Below are 23,173 nucleotides of genomic sequence, written 5' to 3' on the forward strand. Positions count from 1 at the left end.
AAATTGTAATAAATCACTTGTGAAAGGTAAAATGTAGAGAAAATATCATTTAGAAGTCGCTACAGTAACAGTTATTTAAGGGTTATTTAGTCTGAAACCTCCAAACACCAATTAAAACAACAATATGGTCACAAAAATATGGGCTGATAGATTATAAAAAGTTTTTTTTTTTTTTTTTTTTTTTTTAATTTTTCCAGAACTTTATGTCCTTCTGTAAATAACGTGTTACTCTTGTCTCAGTCTGATTACAGTCTTGCAGAGTTTGGCTCAGTCAAGCTATGCAGTCAACCTTGGATATAAAGCCTCCACCGTGACAGCAAAACTAGCCAATCGACTTTGAGTGGGCGGGCCTTGTGCTTCGGGGCGTCCAATCAGATTCCAGGGTTGGTTATCGATTCAATTTGTCTGAAGCAAAGTTTTTGCGTCTGTCGCTCCTCGCTACTAGACCTGCCTACTGCCGAGAGCTCCTACTGGGGGAAAATAGAGCAGATAGGAAAAGAAAAGAGGCAGAGTTTGAGGGCGAAAGAGAGAGAGAGAGAGAGAGAGCAAGAGGGAAAGACAGCGCAAGAGAGAAAGAGAGAGAGAGAGAGAGAGAGAGAGAGAGAGAGAGAGAGAGAGAGAGAGAGAGGGAAGCAGGGGGTGGACCGTTAATTTCATCCACACACCGTCTTGAATGCGTGGAGGAGAGTAGACAGACTCCAGTGTCAGATCCAGCTGTAACATCACCTCGCCGAGGACCGGGGGACGTACGACACAGGCAGAGAGCGTCTATATATAAAGCTTTATAAATACATGTATAATATGGATCAATATGATGGAGAGGTTGATTATATGCAACAAGAAGATGACTGGGATCGGGATCTGCTCTTGGATCCTGCGTGGGAGAAACAGCAGAGAAAGGTGAGCCCCAGACTTCCTACCTATCCATATCCACCCTACCTACCTACCCCCTCCACCCCACCCTGTGCGTAAAGGTGGTAACAATAAACATGATTGGTATTATTATGGCAAAGAAATGAGGAAGTCTACTACCGCATGCGCCGCTTGGACTACTTTAATAGCGGACAGATCAGCAGGGATCAGCAGACAAACACGGATTGGTAGCTGTTTAGTTTCATTATCAGGCTCATTATCACCTGTGCGGCATTCTGAGCTACTTTGAACCACACGCAGATGCCGCTCCAGAACTTTTCTGGGCTGTAAATGTGCGCACACTTACACATATCCTGTATAGGGTTATGAAATATCCTGTAGGAGTAATTACAAGAGGCCCACCCCCATTATCTTTGCAGCAGGGTAAGGGGGGGTTTAACAGTAGGGGGGAGTACAAGAGGGTAGGAAAACAATTAAAACTGCACGGCGCCCACCTTTCCAGCGCAACAGATGTCAGCCATGCGCTTGACTGCATATGTGCGGCTGGCCCCTCCTGTCATCTGGCTTATGATGCGACGTGGATTAGGCTATGCTTAACAACCGGGGGATGGAGTGTGTATATGTGTGTGTGTGTGCGTGTGTGTCTGAGGAGGAGGGGGATAAACCGACCACAACTCACTCTGCGTCTCTGTTATTCATTTGGCGAATTTACGCGCGAGTTTCGCACGTAATCACAGCAACATGTTGCAGTTTTTAGGGCAGAATTGAATCATTTTAGAGATAAATTACCCTTCTATTTGCCGATCACAGTCTGTTTTTTGCTGTTCTAGTCTGTTGGTTGAATATGAGCTGTGAAGTATCCGTGTATTGTCCTAAAGTAGAACCTGATCATCTTCCACGCGTCTCACAGCTGCCGTCCCTTTTCCCAGACAGACAGAATATGAATGGTTGATTTCGAGAAGTGGTGCTACTTTTTTTTTTTTTTCTAGCTCCCATACTTTTCGTCCGCTTTGAAAAAGGGGGAAGAAAAGCGCTGTGGAATCTGAGTAAGCGCTGTGGTTTGGGCTGGGCTTGCATGGGAGCAAGCGTGCCCAAAAATGGTAATAATCGGCCCCTCTCGCTGCTGTTGGAAAACTTTTCCCCCAGTTTCTTTCTTGCTCTGCAAAGCTCTAGTTTCCTGGATTATGTCATCGACAGTCTGCTACCGGGCGAAAGCGAATAAAAGGAAATACAGTGTAGGTATGCAGGACTGATGTCAGGTGTGAACAGGAGGCTGGACTGCTTCCTCCTCTTCATCATCATCATCATCATCATCATCATCATCATCTGATGCTGTAGCTCAGGGGTCTCAAACTCATTTTCGGTGCGCAGACATGCCCACAAGACAAATGCCCACAAGACAAATGCCCGCAACCTTAATGAAAAAAGAGACAAATGCCCACAACTTTATTTTATAATATTTTATTTGCAACAAAAGTAACAAAATTATATACATTGTTAGGGTTAGGGTTAGGGTCAGTGTTTGCATACTTCATATAGTTCCCCCATTGGAATAATGCCATACTACAAATTGTGGGCATTTGTCTCTTTTTTTCATTAAGGTTGTGGGCATTTGTCATGGAATCTCATTTTCTTTCAGGGGCCACATTCAGCCCGATTTGATCTGAAGTGGGCCGGACAAGTAAAAATATAGCATAATAATCTATAAATAATGACAACTCCAAATTTTTGTCTTTGTCTTAGTGCAAAAAACCCCCCCTTTAATTATGAAAATACTTACTTTTATAAACTATCCAAACAAAAAAGATGTGAATAACCTGAAAAAACTGAAATTTGTTAAGAAAAAATAAGTGCAATTTTAACAATATTATTCCTCAACTTATCATTTATACACGTACATTATGGATCAGATCTACAAAGACACTAAACACTTGTAAACAGGCAGAAAATTGTCAAAATCATGCTTAATTTTCTTTAGACATTTCAGGTTGTTCATATTTGTTCAGGTTATTCACATTTTATTGTTACAGGATAGTTTGTAAATGTGAATATTTTCATAATTTAATGTTACTTTTTGCACTAAAACAAAGACAATAATTTGAAGCTGTCATTATTTATAGGCATAATGTAATTTTTTTTTTCACATCAAACCGAGAAGAAAATAGGGAGTCATTATTATTTGTAGGTTATTATGTTATTGTTTTACTTGAGATCATATTGGTCTGTATGTGGAACCTGAACTAAAATGCCTTGACTGGAATTTTTGCACTTTTTAAATTCATCCCACAGGCCAAATTGGAACCTTTGGGGGGGCTGCATTTGAACCGGGCTGCATGTTTGAGACCCTTGCCGTAGCTTTTGTAGTGGATCACAGCTTTGAATACACCTCAGTGAAAGTTTTTAGTGCTCTAATACCTGACACTACTTCATACATCTCCAGAAAACAGAGATGATCATGTAACACTTTCCTGAGACAACCCTTGCATTTGTGTCTGATGACTCCCACTGATGCAGAGAGCAGGATGTTTTATTCATCTGTTTCTCTCTGCAGACGGTGGTGATAAGTAGTTATGATGAGATCTGACTTGAGGCACAGACAATTACAGGCTGACAGGGATGACAGCAGCCCCCTAGCAGGCATATACCTCTGTCCTCAGCTTCAAGGGGAGCATAGTTAACAGACACACACACCCATCTATATGCATGTGTGCACACAGAAACACACACACCCAAATTCTTTAACAGGCTTCAGCAGTCAACTCGGATCGGCAGATAACCGAGGTGTTTGCTGATTTTTTCTCCATTGAGAAAATTGCTTGAATTTGAATGCGTTCAATAGGGACAAAGCAGTCGACATAGTTCCAGTGGAAGGTATGAAAACTGGTGTGGTACAGAGGTTTATCTACTGCTGGTTCTCAACCCTTTTTCCAAAACATACAGTGTTCATCAGTAAAACCACAACAGGCCTCATTCAGAAGTGTAAACATAACAAAAGACACAGCTAAAGGGTTAGAGCTCATAAGCTTTGTTATGAATGATTTTATGTCTAAAGTAGCTTAGAGTCAGTTGGAAATACACTCCAGAGTTGTTAGTCTTTACATATTTATGTTGAGACACATCCAATGTTAATGAACTAATGAAATAACAGCTTGGAGCTCCTTCTTCACTCATAAGGTGTTTTTACAGAGCTGTGATGTGCAGAATAAATATGTCAAGGACAAAGAAAAAACATGGCAGGATCTAACAGTTTGACAGATTTTGCCATCATGCTGTATCACATATTGCTGGTAGATGCAGTGATGTGAATAAAACTAAAGCTTACATCTCTTGGTGCTTTTCCCTGCATATGCTGCTACACTTGTCTGCAGCCTGAGGCCTATTGTTGATGAGTAAAGATTTACCTCCAGAAGGATCCTGCTTTGAGAGTCAGGTTCCAAAAAGTCCCTTGGGTCTTTGTTGTTTTTAATTTCAGGTCAGTTTTAGTCTTAAAGTACTTACCTGTTATACAGAAAAACACATAAACATAGAGAAAATCACATAACGGGCAGGTGAGGACAAACCACCAAACCATGACTGTTTGTTGGGATCTGTTTTGCAATACACTTTAATGCTCAGGAGCCTAGCATGTCAGGGAGTGCTTAAAATATTTTGAGTCCAGTGCAAGTCTTAACTTGACCCCAAGTATAAAGGATGTGGTATCTTGGAATCTTAATGTCTTTACAGACTCAGTTGTCTCGTGTACACTGAGCCAGAGGTTCTTTAACGGTGCAGCCATCTCCTGTAGTCTAACATGTAACATATGATCTATCCTTACAAATGACTCTGACTGATTTACTGATCTAACATTAGGCCTGTTGGAGATTTTCCACATTTTTCACAGCAAGGAGGTGGAGTTCAGGTGTTAACTGCTGTGGCTAATTTGTCCATGTTTGTCCATATAAGGACATAAGCTGCAGCACCTTCGACCGGCCCTGCCTGTAAACCTCCCACTTCCCATCGCCCACACCCCAACCCCTGTATTTCCAAACACTCCCATCCCACACCCACATTCCCCAGCACAGACTGCACAAGTCAGGTCATAGATAAGATGAGTGATATCATGATTTGTTCACTTCTGCCAAGAACTTTTCTCATTTTGTGTTGTCTCTTTTGACCTGAAACTGATGAGCCTGGACTGAACATGACAGGCGTGGACCAGTATGTTCTTTTTTGTCCTTTTTTTAATGGCCAACACAGCTCTTAAGTAATCAAGACTTTAAAAAAAATATTTGGAAACTATACAAATTTGGAGTAAAAATGAAGTGTCAGACTTTGGAAGGCCAACTCAAAGCTTCTGTGAAATACCTTTAGGCATATGTTTAATTAAAAGACCAGTTCTGAATGTTAATTTAAATGAATAGATACTGGGATCCTCATACTTTAAACATTAGAAAGTTCAGCGAAAATTTAACAAAATATCTCTTGGACGTTTTCTAAAGTAAATATCGAAAAAGAGTGAAATTTGTACTTAAATCTGAGTATTCTCGCAGAACAGTGTGTTTTAAGATGAATTAATTGTATTGAATATTAGATAAAAACAAAAAAAAAATAACCACAAACATGTTGACTACTGGATCTGCAAAGAGGCCGAGAATAAGTTGACCTTTAACATGAACCCTTCCCATTATTTTAAGCTGCATGTCTTTTCTTGACCTACTAAGTAAGAAAAACAGCAGGTATGCCTCTTTGTGTAACCTTTTGGCTGAGGTGATAGATTTGTTTTCTTTTTGGAACATAATCAAGGTCTTGGTGTTCAGACTAGCAACCAGCAGCAGTGGCTCTGTCAATGCATTTCTACGATTGACAATTGTAGACTCCATTAATCCACCCTGCAGGACCGGCAGCTTTGCAGGAACTTGTCTTTTTTTGTGACAGATATGCAGGAAGTGACCACTAAGCACATCAGTCATCAGACTTGTCACCACTTTACACACCCCACTTTGACTAATCAGCACTCCATAGGCAGGGCTGTTGCTGGCAGCCGGCATTCTGACCTACATCTAAGTCACATTTAACTGCAGCTTGAGTAACATTTACTGAATCTGCAAAAAAATTGTTTTCAGGATGAAAAAGGTGCCTGCTGTTTCTTTTGGATAGGATTTTTCTGAAGTAGCGGATCTGTTAATGTAAAGGTGATTGACTCAGAGCCAGAATGACTGTATGATGTTTCAGTTAAAGAACACCAAAAACAGTTACGTGTTCCATCCTGTTACAACAGAAGTTTACTAGATTGCATAATGCGAAGGGTAGTGTCAGCTGGAACCTATGAGGCAGCTGGCCACCTCACAAAATGCTTCCTGTCATCAGATTCCTCTGTTCCCATGATGCACCTTTTTGAACAAAAGACGGAGAGCGTCACAGACCAGCAGTGGCAAAGCAGGGAATGTCAAAAGACTGAATTCCTCTTGTCTGGAGCAGGCGACTCCTCTCTCTGTCCTGACGAAGGCGTTATGTGCTGAGATGTTGCTTCTTTTCACTACATAAAACATGAGAGCATGCAAGAGTGTGTCATTTTTTTTTTCCATATTCAGTAAACTGCCTTGGATCTATCATGTGATGTTTTTCACCCTGCAGGCTACAGTAGCAAATGTCAGCGAGAACTGGACTTGATTATAAGATTAAACTCACATGCCAGTATTATAGTTTTACATGACAGCATGACAGAAGTACTGCTGTCATCTGTGGGTCATTAGTTCATCAGACTTCACCAAACTTGTAATATGACTTTAACAGTATCCCTTCCCTCTTATAAACCTAGAAAAAAGTCTATGATTTTGTTATTGCGAACAAATTCTATGAAAAAAATCAAAAATCAACAATGAGCTAATTACTTTTCCAGTTTTCTTTTAGTGTCTATGGCTCAAAATGTTAATAAACTCACACAAACACACTTTGAGAGACTATCTACATTACCATGTTATGTAGGGATGCCCGGTTATATCAGCCAGGCATTGTTATGGGCCAATATTTGCTGATATCAGTCAGTATAAGTATCAGCTGTAAACTTGTCTTTTCACTGATGACACAGACAAATATTTTTTTCTTTTTTCTTTTTAAACAAATTTGTGTATTTGTATCTATGTTCATTCAAAGGGAGATAAATAACAACAAATACAGAATAAAGAATCAGACTGTAACATCGATATCAGCCATCAGTGTGGCAATTTGGTGTATCCAAAGTGTTATCATTTTAATATATTTTTTCTTCAGGAAATCTGTACAAAGATATTAAGTGTCATTATTTGCTTTTCCATTGGACATATGCACAAAACTTTAATGTTATTTACTAAATGTCGAAAAAACAGAAGTGCGTAATGTCGGTTTTTCCATTAAATTATAAATGCGATAAGTTGTTTATTTATTATCATGAGATGACACAAGAAGTCATTCCATAAACATGGCGACAAACGTAGATATCATGTTGATTTACAGATATATTCATTATTATTATATATTACCCCTCTATCCCGTACTAAATGAAAAAATAATTCAGTTTCCTGGTGTGTCCACACCTACCGCGCCATGTTTCTGTTAAAACTCTTCTACTTCGCCTGTTGTAATGTCTGTCAACATCCGGTTTTCTTTTGGGTTGTTTTTTTTTATTCAGGTGACTCTAGTTCCAGAAAAAGGCCTTTCCATTGTAGTTTGTGTGATATACCAATTACGCTATTCCCAAAAAAAACACCTCTTGCCAGCGCAAAAACTTTTAATCGAAAAATGAGGGTTTTGGCGAAATTGTTGTTTTTTTCCATTAGGTACATTTTTATGCACAGGTTATCTTTGCACAATTTAAGGGTCAATGGAAAAGCGACTATTGTCAGATATTCCAAAGAAATCATAAAATTTTTGCATTTGACAATCTGCAACTAGTGCAAAATTTTGCTTTAGTATTTCTGCTTTAAAAATTCCCTAAAACTGATGATCAAGCTAATCTATTATTTTCCACATCTTTACTAAAGTGTCTATGATATTAATTAATAAAAATGTCACTGCAATGACCTGGCAGTTACGTTTGGACAACTGAAGGTCTATGAAATTTGTGTCTGAATACAAAGACTGCACTACTCCAGACTTACTCTTTTAAAGTACCTTTGAGCAGGGCACTAAAAAATGACCCACATTTATTCTAATCATTAAACAAAACTGACACTACTTTCTCTCCAGTATCACCTGTCTGAAACAAAAACACCACAGGGAAGTGAGCAGTGTTTGTTTCTCTGCAGGAGCTGGTTCACAGTTTCTTAGTCACCTTTTAGGACTTCATCTCTACAAAAAAAAAAAAAAAAACAGGGCCATGACTTCCTATCTCAAAGGTTCCCGGATGCTCATAATCGTAAGTCTGCTCGCTGTCATGTTTAGCACGGCCGGACAGTAAATCCCAGCAGGAGTGCTCTTCAGACCCAGCCGGCCGCCCCGGTCACGCTGTCATGACTGTGTCTCGTTTGTCATGATTGATGGGGTCATATGCTGACATCCGGCTGAGACAGACCAGGAGCATCCACTGTATATGTCGCAGGAAACTTTATGCATAATTCAGTCATAAGATTTGACTTGAGGTGTGCAGCGTTTCATGAATATGGAATAAGAGATGCAGATTGGCCTGAACGTTTTTAATCAGATATTGTTTTATGAGCATTTTTGTACATATTCCATGATTTGTAGATGGGCATTAGAGGGATGATAGTGAAAGACAGCAGAGGTAAAGGTAAAGGTTAGTGATGTTCCGATCTGGATTTGTTTGCTTCCAATCCCATTTTTTTATTGATTAGTTTTGCAGATACCGATCCGATACTTTTTACTATGAAATTTTGATTTAAATTTGGAGCCATTATCTATAGGTTATTATGCTATTATTTTACTTGAGATCACAATTAGGCTGAATGTGGAACCTGAACTCAAACCAGTATGACACCTTTGACTCTTGATAACTTGTTTTGCACTTTCCAAATTCATACTGTGGGCCAAATTAAAACCTTTGGCGGGCTGGTTTTGGCACGCCGGCCATATGTTTGCTATTCCTGCTATAGCGCATCTATGGACAGGTTTGGCCAGGAATTATATGGGGGGTGTGTTCCCTGCTGTCCGTACCTCACAATGAGTACACGCAGACCATACGACCGTACAAACTGAAAGTGAATCTTAAGGCGTTTTACTAATTCCTCTAAGTCTCCCACTGTTGTGCAGGTCATTTTCCTTTACCCAAACTTTGGAAACTTTCATTTCAGGGGGCAGGATGTTTGTTTAGGAGGGCATTGCCCACTCTTGCCCCCCGCCCCCCCAAACTGCTTGGGGACATCAGTAGTAAAGGTCATCAGGACCCTGTGGCTCATGTTAGGGACTTCTAAAACCTGAAAGCTAAAGTCTGACATTTGCTGCTCTGTATTCATTTGATCGTTGGTATCAGTACTGCAAACACACTAACAAACTTTGCGTGACATAAGTACATGCCGGTATCATCTCCTGTGTGGGTTGCATCTCTGTGTACTTGACAGTGACTGGTGCGTTTGATGTCAATACTTGAAACACGTTGTTTTCATTGTCACTCTTGTGTTATTATCACAGTGTTATTAGAAGCAGAACCAACTTCAACTGCAAAACAAGACTACTTTGAACTCCCCAAACTTCTCCTGAAGCAAGTTCTAATAATACATAAACGGTGCTACTGCATCTCATTTTTTGCCCACTAATGCTAATGGTTGCCTGCTGTAACTGTTCCAAAAGTCAAAAATATCCCAAAAAAAAGTTCCCCCACATTAGAAATGATTCAAGATCAAGATCACCTCTGCGTGGCCTTGTCTGTGGTCTAGGGGAGGTTTCACAACAGCACTTTTAGTTCAGATCAAACTATGAAGTCAGAACTCTATCAAGCAGCTCCATTTATAATTTTATTGACCGTGGACACAATTAGGTGGTTAGATTTGATAATTTAAAGATGATAAGTTCAGAATAAGCTTTATGTCAAGACATAGAAGTGTCTGTTTTATGTGAATAATGATTAATAAATGAGCAGAGCTGTAATGTCAGTAAGTTAATTAAACCCCACATCATTTCTTTTAAACCTGTAAATAGTGACAGACAAGCTCACTTTTCCACCGTCTTGCCTCTTCTTTGTCTTTTCTCTTTTTGGCTCTAAGTTGATGCTGCACTGTCACGGTCCGAGTTTGATGGAGCACATTTCATAATTAACCGAAACATCTTGTTATCTGCTGCTAATAAGAAGCTTTCAGTAAGGAGGAAGCCATGTACTTTTTATAGCCTGTAGCTCCTGGATGATGTATGGTGTGTCAGAAGATACTGACCTGTGTCTAATGGCTCTTACATAACCCGGCTCTACGTCTCAGCCAGGTCTATTGTTCTCATGTGCAGTGTATTGTGGCTCTAGTGGGAGAACTGGTGGCAGTGTTGTTTACCTAAGAAATGTCAATGGGACAGCTCACAATGCTACAACCTTTAGGGAGTTGTTTTACTACTTAAGCTGGTGAAAATACCAGCCTGTTTTCACTGTGTTAACAGGTTAATTAGATATTTAAACTTTAAGCAACCCTGGTTATATAAAACTAATAAAAAATGTACAGCCTACTCCATCTGGATTTTTACTTTGGGCACAGGTTTTGCCTCTGAAATGCCTGTTCTCCTTGGATATTGGTGAACGACATCTCCTTTGTGTTTTGAAACTTTTTGGGTCTCATAGCTGCTCCAGTGCCAGTGATTGAGAAAGCGAATCCAAACATTTTGTGTCTGGGAGAGCTCCTGACTCTTTCTTCTTTCTCGTCTGGAAAACATTTTAACGCTGTAGCTGCAGTACTTACACATGAATAGTTCCTCCTCTGTTTGTTTCAGGAAAGCGAACGCTAATTCTTCCTCATCAAGCTGCACAATGCATCTGTTTTGTAGAATTCTCTGTTTGAAAAGTCAAATGTGAGCAATTACCAGGCTCTTATCTGAACAGCTCCCAAATGCCGGGGCACTGATGCAAATTCTTGCAAAGCTTATTTTCTCAGGCTCATGCTCCAAATTTAGAAAGGTATACAGACATGAGCTCCAAAGCTCTTGGTTACAGGTCATTAAGACTGTGTCAAGGCCAATTGTGCAATAAATATTATCGACTCAGTTTCAAGACTTTGGATGTGTTTGTTTTGCTTCATTTGCAGTTTCATAATTGGAAATTCAGTATGCACAGACTTGTATTATATTTGCAGCTTGGTGGCAGATTCGAAACCCCAGAAGGGGAGCTTTTTGGATTCCTCATTCACCATGGGATTTGGGGTCAAGGTGCATTTCCTGTGGAGCAAAGAGTGCAGAGCAAAAATCTGCTCAATGCTCAACCCTGTCTGGAACCACTACGTATTTATGGTCACATGTCTTCAATAACATACAATCCAGAGGGGGTTTAAAGGCAATCTGTCTGCATGTTTCCAAGGAATTTTTCTGCACCACATGGGAAGGATGTAGCCGGGTCTTTTCTCCGCTAATGCTATTAATCAAACCACATGCATTCTCAAGTGCATGTACTCGACGTGAAGCCGGTCTTTGAAGCCCGGGGGGGTGTTCGTGCTGTACTCACATAGTCCATGAGTGTATTAAACTCCTCACAGGAGCAGCTGCGGTGCGTCTCATGTAAGTGAAAGCAGCTTTGAGTAAACAGACACCGTGGTAAAAGCAGGCAGCAGGCACACCTTTCCACTGAGTAGCTGTGTGGGTGGAGTTCAGGAGGGAGAAAGGGAAGGAGGGAGGAGGCAGTGAGTGGAAGAAGAGGCTCAGACAGAGGAGCTTTCAGGCCTCTGCACAAAGAGAACGTGTTCAGGAGGCCATCCTTTGTCACATTGTCAACCAGGAGTCAATAATTTATCATCACTGACCCTTTTGAAGCTATCAAATAACTTTCCTCTTTCGTCGTCTGCTACCTGAGGGTGTTTCCTCCCGAAATACACCGCCGTTAACAGTGTTAGGCACGATGCATTTAAAGTACAATCAAGTTCTGAGTCTCAACAGAAACAACAATTACCATTAAATTAAAAAAAAGGAAAATTCAGTGCAGTTTAAAGAAACCTGAAACAAACTCCAAAGCCACCTCCTCACCTTCAAGTCACATCTTGTGTACTGCATTTCTAACACGTAGACAGAATACCAACTGGAAGCTGATGCTGTCATTCTAGCTCACTGACAGCATGTTTCTACAGATAAAAAAGCCCAGATGACCTAAAATGTTACATTTTAAGATGTTCACCACCAGAACAAAAACCTGGTTAAAGACAAAACATGACTGTTCTCATCTGTAAATATTGTGTATATTGTGTAAAAGAGTGAGTGAGTGAATGAATGCCTCATATCATATAAATGCAACACAGGATTATTGAATTGTATAGTATGATTGTTTTAAATGATGTATATTTTATATTGTACTGCAGTGTTGTGGAAGAGCCCAGCCGGGGACCGAAGTTGAGAATTAGCACTAGCTATAAACTCTATATGCATCACATCAGCTGCAACTATGTTTGACTGCATTGTCTGACCGGCTCGGTATATAAAGTGTCATGAGATAACTTTTGTTAAGATTTGGCGCTAAATAAATATAATTTGATTGATTGATTGATTGATTGACTGTCCCTGTCAAATAAATAAATAAATAAATCTAGGGCACAGGTGTCTAACAAACACACATCCCACGGGCCAAAACCGGCCCACCAAAGGGTCCAATCTGACCTGTGGGATGAGTTTGTAAAGTGCAAAAACTACCCTGAAGATATCAAGAACAGGTTTAGTCCTGGGGGCACATACAGACCAATATGACTTCAAGTGGGTCAGACCAGTAAAATACTATCATAGTAACCTATAAATAGTGACAGCTACAATTTTTTCATTTGTTTTCATGCAGAAAAAGTAAATTTTCATGAAAATGCTTACATTTATAACTATCTTTTCACAAAAAATGTGAATAACCTCAAAATATGAACCTGAAATGTCTAAAGAGAAGTAAATTTAATTTTAACAATATTTTGTGTGTTACTAAGTGTGCTGTGTGTTTTAGATCCAGTGTGATCTGTAAGTTGTAATACACGTGTAAATGATAAGCATATGAAAATTGCAGTTAATTCAGGTTGTTCATGTTATTCACATTTTTAAGGAAACTTTATAGATGTAAACATTTGCATAATGTCCTTTTACTTTTTTCACTGTTATTATTTTACTGGTTCGGCCCACTTCAGAACCTGAATGAGTTTGATGCCCCTGATCTAGTGTATTAGTTCATTAGTGCCTGATTCCAGTAAATCACCTCAGAACACACAACAAATTAGACATGTTTGGAGTCCGTTAACTGGCTCCCCTTAAGTGTCTATTATCATCTCATGGACAACAAAGACAGACACTGAAAAATGAATATATTATAGTCTTCAGAGAACCTACAGTTACAAATAAATTCAGGCATTTGTTTGTAGCAACCATTGTTAGTCAAAAACCGCAGTTACTTTAATAGTTTACAGGCTACTAGTCAGTTAATTTAACCACGTCATCGAGCTAATGTAACTTTTTGCTTTTACTTGTACTAATGACTTTGATGACTTTTACTACAAATGTTTTAAACTGGCCAGTAAATCTGAAAACTCATAAAACATGCATTTAAATCAGACACTGTAAACCTCTAACAGTACTCAACACTGATTACTGTCAAGCTTTGCTGACCTGTGTGGTCTGTAAATCTGCCAAAAGAAGGCATTTCTGCACAATTTACAGATGCAAATAACAGAATGAATGATCAATTCTGCACAGAAACTTTTAACTTTGGATTCAGTCTTTTTGTCATCACTAACATTTTGAATAGTAAGTGAAATTCAATTACAATTACATATATATTTTTAATGTAGTTATTGTTTCTCCTCAGCATTCTGCACAGTAAATGCCACATCTGGTTGTGCTTCTTCTCAGTTTTCTTCTATGGTTTATTAGCAGCAGTGTCCATGTTTACAGGTGCTTCTTCATTGATATTAGTAGAACAAAATGCATATTTGTATGAAAGGGGTCATTGTTGTGCTTGTGGTAACAGTGCCAGAGACAGTATTGATTCCAATGTCAGCACTTAACCCATAAGATGTTAATGTACTATCTAGAGTGTTTCTGGGATAAAGAGGCTAAGGCTAATGATTGAATGACTGTGAGGACTGATTCCCTACAGTATATCCCTACGTTTAACATGATACTAAGTGATGCATTACTTTGCAGCCCTGATCATTAATCACAATCCTGAGAGAATGAAAAGTTGTAGTCCTGTAATGTCTGCAAGTGGTTTTTCTTTGTGTCTGAAGCCACAATAGGAGTTTCTGCTAATTCTAGCTACCTATTTCTTTTGTTTATCGGTGCTGCTTTGGCCTCAGCATGTTGACATCTCCCTCCTGCCTTATCAGGAAGCCTGTTTTCCACAGCGCAGAGGGTGGTGCGTCACTTTTATTTGCTTTGTGCCTAATAAATGGAACATTGCAGCATTTGAAAACTCAGGACAAGAAGTTTCATAGGGTTTTATTTACACTGTGAGCAATTACGCCTAATTCAGTGGGAGGTAAATTCAATGCGGCAAAGCAGGATTTTAAAGTGTTTGTGATTACAGGGAAGGGGTTAGAAGGTTACAGTTACAGAGTGCATGAAAAGGAGATGCTCATGTGGAAATAGAATGATGATAATGTCGAGATAAATCAATCCATCAGTCTGTGTTAGTGAGACCTTGCAATGAGAGTGGTCTGCTGAAAGTCGAGGCCACAGGCCATTTGTTCTAGTGCTCTCTTCCACTTTTCTAAAGTGGGACAAGTATTGAACGTCTGAATTTCAATCAGTGGATCCTATTGATTGTCTCATCCACTGCTGCTCACGGTCAGTTAGAGCAAGAGTTGACTCCCTGCAGGCTTGTGGCATTACGCACTGATGCCTCTGTGATGTGTGCGATGCAGTTTGACCAATTACGCTCTGTAGCATCAACAAACTCTCACTGCAAAACCTCATGATAGAACCAAGATGCACAGTCTTATTTAACTTTAAAGTTTTTTGGAGAATAACCTATAAGAACAGAGTAAGATTATTAAGATTGTATAAAGACTATTTATTTTTTAATTATTTACAGGGCAACTTTTAAAGGAGTTATATGTAATATTTCTACTTTAAAGTATTTAAAAAATGACCAAAATGTATAAAATGTTTAAGAACTGTGAGAGAAATGTGATTAGAACTGATATAATACAACTTTCAGAGTTAAAGAAAATGATGGAGCAATAAAAGCTAGAAGCATCACAGTTGTTTTCACCATTATTGTTATTATGTGATTTTATTATCTTTGCTAAGTTTGCCATTTGCTGATCCATTGTTCAAACTGGGACATTTCTGATGTTACTTGGTTGATTCCAGATGGATCTTAATGTAGCTATTGACAACAAACTGTGTTGAAAATGGGGGTAATTTGTGATTTTATTGTGGCTGTTTTCTGTCTAAAAATGGAGCCAAGCCGACTGTTATAATGTAAACAATCAGGTGATACAGTTACTGATCTAAAGATGATTATAAGACAGTGTTATTATACTGGCTTGACAGAGTAACTGCCCATGAGTTTTTGTTGGAAGAAAAAAACTTTGCTTGACATTTTATTCAGTGAGCGATCCAGGGCTTGGAGACATAATTTGTCAGTGGTTTTGGTAGTCATGTGATTCCTGATATGCCACTTCTCTCTGCTGCTGGTAGTTTTAGACAACATTCAGCACCCAGACTCAGTGCACAATCACAGTATCACTTTGGCATCAGACACACACGCTCCTAAGAGCTACAGTCGTCTTTCACAAAAACAGTAATTTTACTCACAAAACGCATGAGTTGCCTCTCATCATAGTTTGTGCTATTATGTGGTATTTTGACATTCAAGTTTTGATCTTAACCTGCTCTTGGAGGCAGCACCAGTCCAAAAACACCTGTGTTCTGCAAGGCAGCATCTGAAAAGAGCGATGTGACAACTTGAGTTCCTCACCAGAAAAAACAGTCTGACGGCGAGGTAAAGTGATGAAAATATTCTAAATATACAGTGGTGTGTTCACAGCGCTGACTCTGCTGATAATACATAACTGTCTCATACAACCCTCTTCTGTTTAGCCCATAAAAACCCAAACAACCACTGGCAACCAACAGCATCTACTAATTTAAATATGTAATACTTGTTGATCCACTAACCCGATCAATACATGTAAATAATTGGTGCAAAATGCAGTTTGTCATCTTTTTATTGTCATCAGATATGACCCATTTGGATGTTCAGAGGCTCTGTAGTTACCGTGGAAACACCATCATCTTCTACAATATTGATTCACCAGTAAAACCCATGGAGTTGGATCAATGACAGTGGATGGAGATATTTGTTTTTGCATTCAGTTATTGATATCTTTGATGAAGAAGTAGCTTTTTCTTCTGTTTTCTCTGTTTTAATATAATAATATTGAATTTGGTCAGAGTTTTTATGTATATCTAAATAAAATATAGGCAATTAAATATAAGAAAATACATGATGTTCAGTGAAAAATGCAAAATACAGAGGATAATATAATAAATGTTGATTATAGGTGCATGGTTTGTGTAATTGATGGCAGTTTCAGTTCTGTTATTAATTAGTGATTAGTAATGTTATAATTTAATTGCATTTAAAAAAAAAAAGTCCTACATGAGTGTAATTTAATATTTACATTATTATTTGCACAGTCATGGCATTTTGGTTATTTCATGTCAATGTACAGAAAAGTTGCTAAGGATAAATATAAGAGCCTGTAGCTTTAGGAAGATCCGGTGAGTTTGGGGGTGCTTCCTGCCTGGGGAGTATACGGCATTAGAGCCAAGAGGAGGTCACGGTTTGACCATGTTCGGACTGTGTGGATAAGTTCTTATGTATTTTGACCGTGTTTGAAGAGAAAACGTAGGCAGTGGATTCTTGTATGTATTTACCTTTTATTTTTCGTATTTTGTTCAATAAATCTGAGAAGATGAACTTTTGTGGAGGACACACTATTTACAACATGAGTCAGCCATAAGCTCCGGTGGAAGCTTTTATTGGAAAACCTACAGTTGATAAATCACTTAAGAAATGTTTATTTGAGAGAAAAATTCATTTGGGAACTGACACAAAAGTAGCACTGGGTCTTTACGGGTTAATTCTGAAGTTAAATTACTTTTCTGAGACATCCAGCAGCGTCACTTCGCTTCTCTTGTTCAGTGTCCGTCTGCAGGATTAGTCTCCACGCTCCCAGTGTCACCTCATTTGCGACTGTAAACAACAGCAGCCCCTGTGAAGTGCTCACGCCGGATCTCATTACAAGTTGTAACAGACACCTCCCCTCGACGGCCACACCTCTGGTAACCCAGCGCACGAGGAGAGCCGGTCTGATACTTGTTGTTTTGTGCTGGAGAGCCCTTGGCAGACCGGCTGAGCAGCTGAGTGGTTGGAGCTGTGTGAAGTGCTGGCAGGTGCTCCCTCCTCCTCTGTCGGTCTGCAGAGGAACGGGGGTGACACCAGCACCGTCATCCTCTGGTTCATTATCAGTTCAATCTCTGTGAATGGCTCCACTGAGGCCTGGTGTCTGTGTATATCCTCCTGAACTTTGCACACAGTTTTGTTTCTTTCCGACTCTGCCTTGACCTGTTTCTTCCTTTTTTGCCCATCGTAATTACAACCTCTATGACCTTCCGCTGATCCAACTCGGAAAGCTGAAGAAAAAACACAGATGCCCACAAGATTCTTCTTTTTTGGCATTCTTCAGCAGAAAATACATTTCCTTTTACAAATATCCATGATATATTCATTACCGCTGCTCCTGCTGTTTGTTCTACTCTAGTTCAGGCCTTATTTGGTTGAATGTAGCTACACAGAACTGTGACATCCTGCAGCATAGCTCATATACAGCGTTTGCCTCTGAATGGTACCATGTGCAACCACACTTTGAATAATTTATCTCCTCATCCAGATTTCTTAGAAGTGTCAGATATTTTATTTTTAGGGTTTCCTCTCATGTAAGAATTGCACTCCTGACTATTCTCACATTTGCATTTTGCTGACACTGAATGTCAGGTATGTTGTTTACTTTTATCTCTAAGGAAGCCAAAGACAGTCTACAACCTTCAGGGATGTCAGTATCTGTCAATTAATTCAAAACAAGTAGTGCCAGACACAACAAACCCCGCCCCTCGCATGTATTGGAGCTTATTTTGGCATCAATCCAGCTGATGTCATCATGTCTATGTGTGTGGTGATGTCAGCATATCAAGTGCCTCTGTATATGTGCCAAGTTTGAAGTAAATTGAAAAAAAATTGATGTTTTTATAGACATTTGAAATTTCGACCATTGTAAGTAAATGGGGAAAAAAAAAAGATTAAAAAATTCGTGACCAACATTTCCCAAATGGAATCAGATCTATTCTTGGTCACTGGCAATCTATAAACCCAATTTGGTATGAATTCAACAATAGTGTTGCTGCTAGAGTATTAAACAAACAAACATGGATGGGCTAGCCCCATAAAACTACTTGTACTTTACTAGTATTTCCACTTCATGCTGCTTTTTACTGATAGTTGATATTGATATTATACTGAGGTTGATATTGAACTTTTTACTCCATTACATTTGTCTGGCAGCTTTAGTTACTTTTCATATTACAGTTATTCATCACATGTGCATTGAACTCCACCTGATGTACTGATTTTGAGATTTTCCAAAATCTCAAATAAAATAATCTAAATAAAATCAGATTTTACTTTTTCATTTAGAATTAAATGGTAATACTTCAGGTGTCCTTTTTATAACGTCCAAGGAAGTTAGCATCCTCTTCCTCCGCAATGTTGGTAATCAGTTTTCATTTTTTTGTCAATGTCTTCCCCTCTTGATCTCAGTGAGAAAGTCATGTTTTTAACTGTTTAACTATATCCACCCATTGCTTGAGGCTGGCAGATTCAGAGTTATGCCACTTTTTCATAATACATAACCTTCTTACTTGCAATAAAAAAAGATTTTACAGAATTATCAGTATTTTTTAGCAAACACAATGCAACGGGTGGGAGAATGCACTTATACCCTTTACATGGAATCAGTATGTGGCACATAGCAGTGGGTTTCAGATTTAACAGAGTTTATTAAACAGGAGAAGATGGAGGAAGGTGGCAGGATGGGTCAGAGCCAGTGGAAACCAGGATAGACCAGGAGGATCTGAGGATCAGGGAGTACAGGATGAGGGATCAAAAGATATAATCAACAGTCTCATTCATTATGGACACCAGGGCACCGAACCAAGAGAAACTGCACTATGGGGAATTAAGACAACCTTCTGGTGAAGGTGACTGGGAACACTGGGGTTTTAAGCTCTAGTTGATGATGATGATGATGGGGAACAGGTGGACCGATCCCCATGCTGCCAAACCTTCCTGGGAAGAGAGGGGAGAGAGTGCAGACACTAGAAGACACAGGAATTACAGGGACCTGACACACTTCCTCTGTCATTACACCAAGATAAAGGAGCTGAACATCATGAGGATTTTCATATCCAAGGATCTTTTTTAACCTAAACATACTTATCAAATTAGACGTGTCCAAAAGATACGGGAATGATCGGCATCCATGTGTCCATATAGATGCAGATACTGATGAATTCATTGGTTCGCGGGAAAATTCAGTTTCTTAATCAGCTCAGTAAAATAAAATAGAGAAAGAATGAATCATTATACTGAGGTTTTTTAGACTCTGATGGCAGAGGGTATGAAGGATCTTCTGTCGTTCACAGTTCTGTATCTTAATGAGGTTTGACGCCCACTGTAGCTACTCTTCTGATTTGTCAAAATTAGATGAAGAGGATGATAAGGATTCTTCAAGATCTTCTCCACCTTCTTTAATGTACATCTCTCCAACACATATTGTCTCCAACACTGTTCTTGTGTTTTAATTTACTGTGTAGTAAAACAATAAATGTCAGTCCACCAGCTGAATTCTCTCCACATTCATAAATTGGTCAATGACTGTTGTGTTTTCCACACTGAACACCAATCTACCTACTGTATCTCTGTGTGTATTTCTTTTTTCGCATTTGTAGTAATGTATTCTGTTTTATTTACTTCCTGTTTTTGGATGGCCTTAAATAACTTAGAAGTCCTTTTCTTGTTCTTTTTCTGAGCTTCAGTAAAAATGATCTACCACATCATTTCTCCCTTCAGACCTTTCTGGTTTTATCTTTTTTGTTCTTAGTAACCTTTGATTTGTAGGCATCTAAAAATCTTGTTCTCTTTTAAAACACTTTGTCGTAGGGGTGTGCGATATGACAATATTAGATCGTGAAGGATTAGAATGTGGGTATACGGGGGTGCATTCCGTGCCGCACTATGAGTACGCGGGGTGAAAGTGAAACTTAAAATGACAGGGCAAGTCTATCATAACTTAAGACTTGGCCCCCACACTGGGGCGCCGTAAAGGGCGGGTAAACATGACACATTCATGGGGCCCAGCATTTGCAGGGGGCCCAGTGGATATAGGTTAGAAGTTGTCGGGAGTCAGACGTCCAAAGTTAAGTCTCACTTTCGTTTTTCATGTCTGTTGTGGTTGTAACAGCACTTATGAAACGCATCCCTATACCTGCAGTTGTTCCATTACATTTATACCCCCAGCCACCTGTTCTGTAAGCCTGGAGGATTATTTTAAACAGGCATTTCTTCATTGATATTTTGTTCTGTATCTTATTTATTTGTTTTACTTTTTATGTTATTGAAAACTACCTCAAAAACCAAGTGCAGTTTAGTATTTATGTTCAAGAGTACACTTAATCAGAGTGTTGTTGTTTACATTTTAGTACTGTATGTTTATGTTCTTGGCACATGTTGGCAAAATTGCACAAACTAAATTAAAAATGTTCTGGAAGGTTCTTTGGGCTAAATTATAGTTTTACATAGGTTGTTACATTGGTTGCATTGTTTAGAAACTTGCAAATTAGTTTCAAAGATCAGTGTAAAGAATCACGATAAAATCGAGATCGTGATTTTATTTTTTAAAAATCGTAATATCATATTTTTGCCATATCGCACACCCCTACTTTGTTGTTTCTTCATTTTAACTTTTTGAGTCTAAATTAACTCTTTCAAAACTCTCTTGGACTTTTACTGTCACCACCCTGAAAACTTGACTTTTCTGGAGGTCACAGAACTGTGAGGCCAGAAACATATTGCAGAATTTGATCCATTGCTGTAGATTAAACAGTGAAGAGTATATGAAATAGATAAAATGATCTTAATATTGAACATCTACAGTGGTAAAATGCACATTTCATTGTAATATGAACCCAGAATCATAATATACAGTAGTAAAATACTGACTATGGAGCAGGTCAGCAGTTCAAGTCATTAATGATCTCCTTTTCTGACATAAATTCTCCACTTTAAAGGGATTTTTCACATTGAGGTCACAGTAAGTCAAGTGGCTCCTGTAGCTCAGCTGAACAGATTTTCTGACATGTGATCAAAGTTTCAGTTCATTTATTATCAGAACATGTTCGGTTACTGAAACGAGCTGCTTTCAGGTTGATGTGCTGAAGTGAAAACGTTCCTGCTTCTCACTTTCAAATCATGTGGAAGTGATGATCAGGAAGATTAATGGTGTTTGTTTGGTTCTCATAAGGATCACGTATATGAACAGCACTGAGGCCAAAGCAACAAAAGATTTTTTATAGTCTGTAACAATCACAGTCCGACTCTTTTAACCCTTTCATGCACAGTGGTCACTACAGTGGACAGTTATTCTACAGCTGTTCTCTTGTATATTCATGGGTTTTGTTGTTTTAGTTCCATATCAGCCAACACAGTGGACGCTCATGCATCATCCCATACACTGACATTCAGACCATTACTGTCACTGCTGTTCTTGATAAACCTTATCTGCACTAACATGTTTGAGTGTAAATCAATTGCTAATAATAATTGGGAATTTGATAAAATGTGAGAAAACATCAGATTAGCTGCATTAAAAATGTTTTGATTTGATAGTTTTTTCACACAGTTTATCACTTGATGATATTGCATTCTTTGCTTCAAAAATAAACACATGGTGTCCAGTGGATTGGACATTTTTGGAACTCCATGAAAAATTATGAAGGTAGATTTGTTTCTTTATTGCTTTAACCAAAAAAAAATATTTTCAATAAAAAAAATCCAAAAAATTAAAAAAAAAATAAATAAACATAAATACTTCAATCAAAAAAACCCTTTTCAATCAAAGAAAACAAGTGTTCAAATTACATTTTTTGGATCATAATTTTTTTTTTTTTTTTTTTGCATTCAAACACTTTTTTTTATTGAATTTTTTTTAGTTAAAGCAATAAAGAAACAAATCAACCTTCATAAAAAAAAAATAGGTTCAATAAAAAAATTCAATTGCATTGTTTTTTCATGCCTAAAGAGGAATAAAAACACTCAGGAAAAAAATCTAGACTAAGGTTCTCATTATTCATGCATGAAAGGGTTAATATTCAAGAGCGGAACTTGTATAAATTCCCTACAGAATACCAAATGGTTCCTATGGAAGGAGCATAATATGAGATAATAGAAGGCCGAAGAGATGACTTTTAGCTTGGATTGCAGTAGCTACCTGCTGGTGGAAATATATCATAGCAATAAATATGACATGTTGTAGAAACACTGGCATCAGCGTGCATCATAACATACAGTATGGTGCAGTAAAATATAACACACTGATCTTTACTGCGCACATACCACACGTGTTGAAAGCGTCCTTTGTTCGAGTGCAGTGTGGCTCCGCCCAGCTCAGCAGTTCTCTGAGTCAGGTGACGGTCAGCAGTGAAATCGCTGCTCCGGCACAAAGCGGCGCCAAGAACCGAGCCGCACGCTTCCCCTCACACGACTGCTGGCTGGAGCTGACTCATGATTACTGTGTTATGACTTGGGCAAAGCGGGCCCACTGTACTTCCCATCACTCTGTTTGGATTGGCATCTGACTGTTGACAGAGGGCACAGAAACTCAGTCATGACTCAGCTGCTGTGATAACAAGTTTATTACTGTTGAACTTGAAAAATGTCTTTCCTTCTGTCATCCTTTACATGTTGATCTCTTAACCGGGAATTCAGGATTGTGACATCAATAAACTGATACGGACTTTAACTTTCTATAAAATTTTATGATAATATATAAAATGCGAACTCTTCTTCCAAAATGACCTTATCCAGATAAACTGCATAGAAATTATTAAACCACAAAATAAAGGC

At 38.7% G+C, this 23,173-nt stretch overlaps 1 protein-coding gene across 5 annotated transcripts in view; it reads left to right on the plus strand.

Annotated features, from left to right (window-relative positions):
• Positions 1 to 435: 435 nt before the first annotated feature.
• actn1 (actinin, alpha 1) overlaps positions 436 to 23,173 on the plus strand; it is a 94,389-nt gene continuing 71,651 nt past the window's right edge. For 3 of the 5 annotated variants that reach the window (XM_030126208.1, XM_030126209.1, XM_030126213.1), the window contains exon 1: positions 436 to 900. In XM_030126208.1, coding sequence (XP_029982068.1) covers positions 793 to 900 — 108 coding nt within the window. In that variant the 5' untranslated portion in view covers positions 436 to 792. The remainder of the gene's footprint in view (positions 901 to 23,173) is intronic. The other 2 variants (XM_030126211.1, XM_030126212.1) reach the window with 1 other exon arrangement.

The sequence above is a fragment of the Sphaeramia orbicularis genome, chromosome 22, assembly GCF_902148855.1.
Source record: "Sphaeramia orbicularis chromosome 22, fSphaOr1.1, whole genome shotgun sequence".
Lineage (NCBI taxonomy): Eukaryota > Metazoa > Chordata > Actinopteri > Kurtiformes > Apogonidae > Sphaeramia > Sphaeramia orbicularis.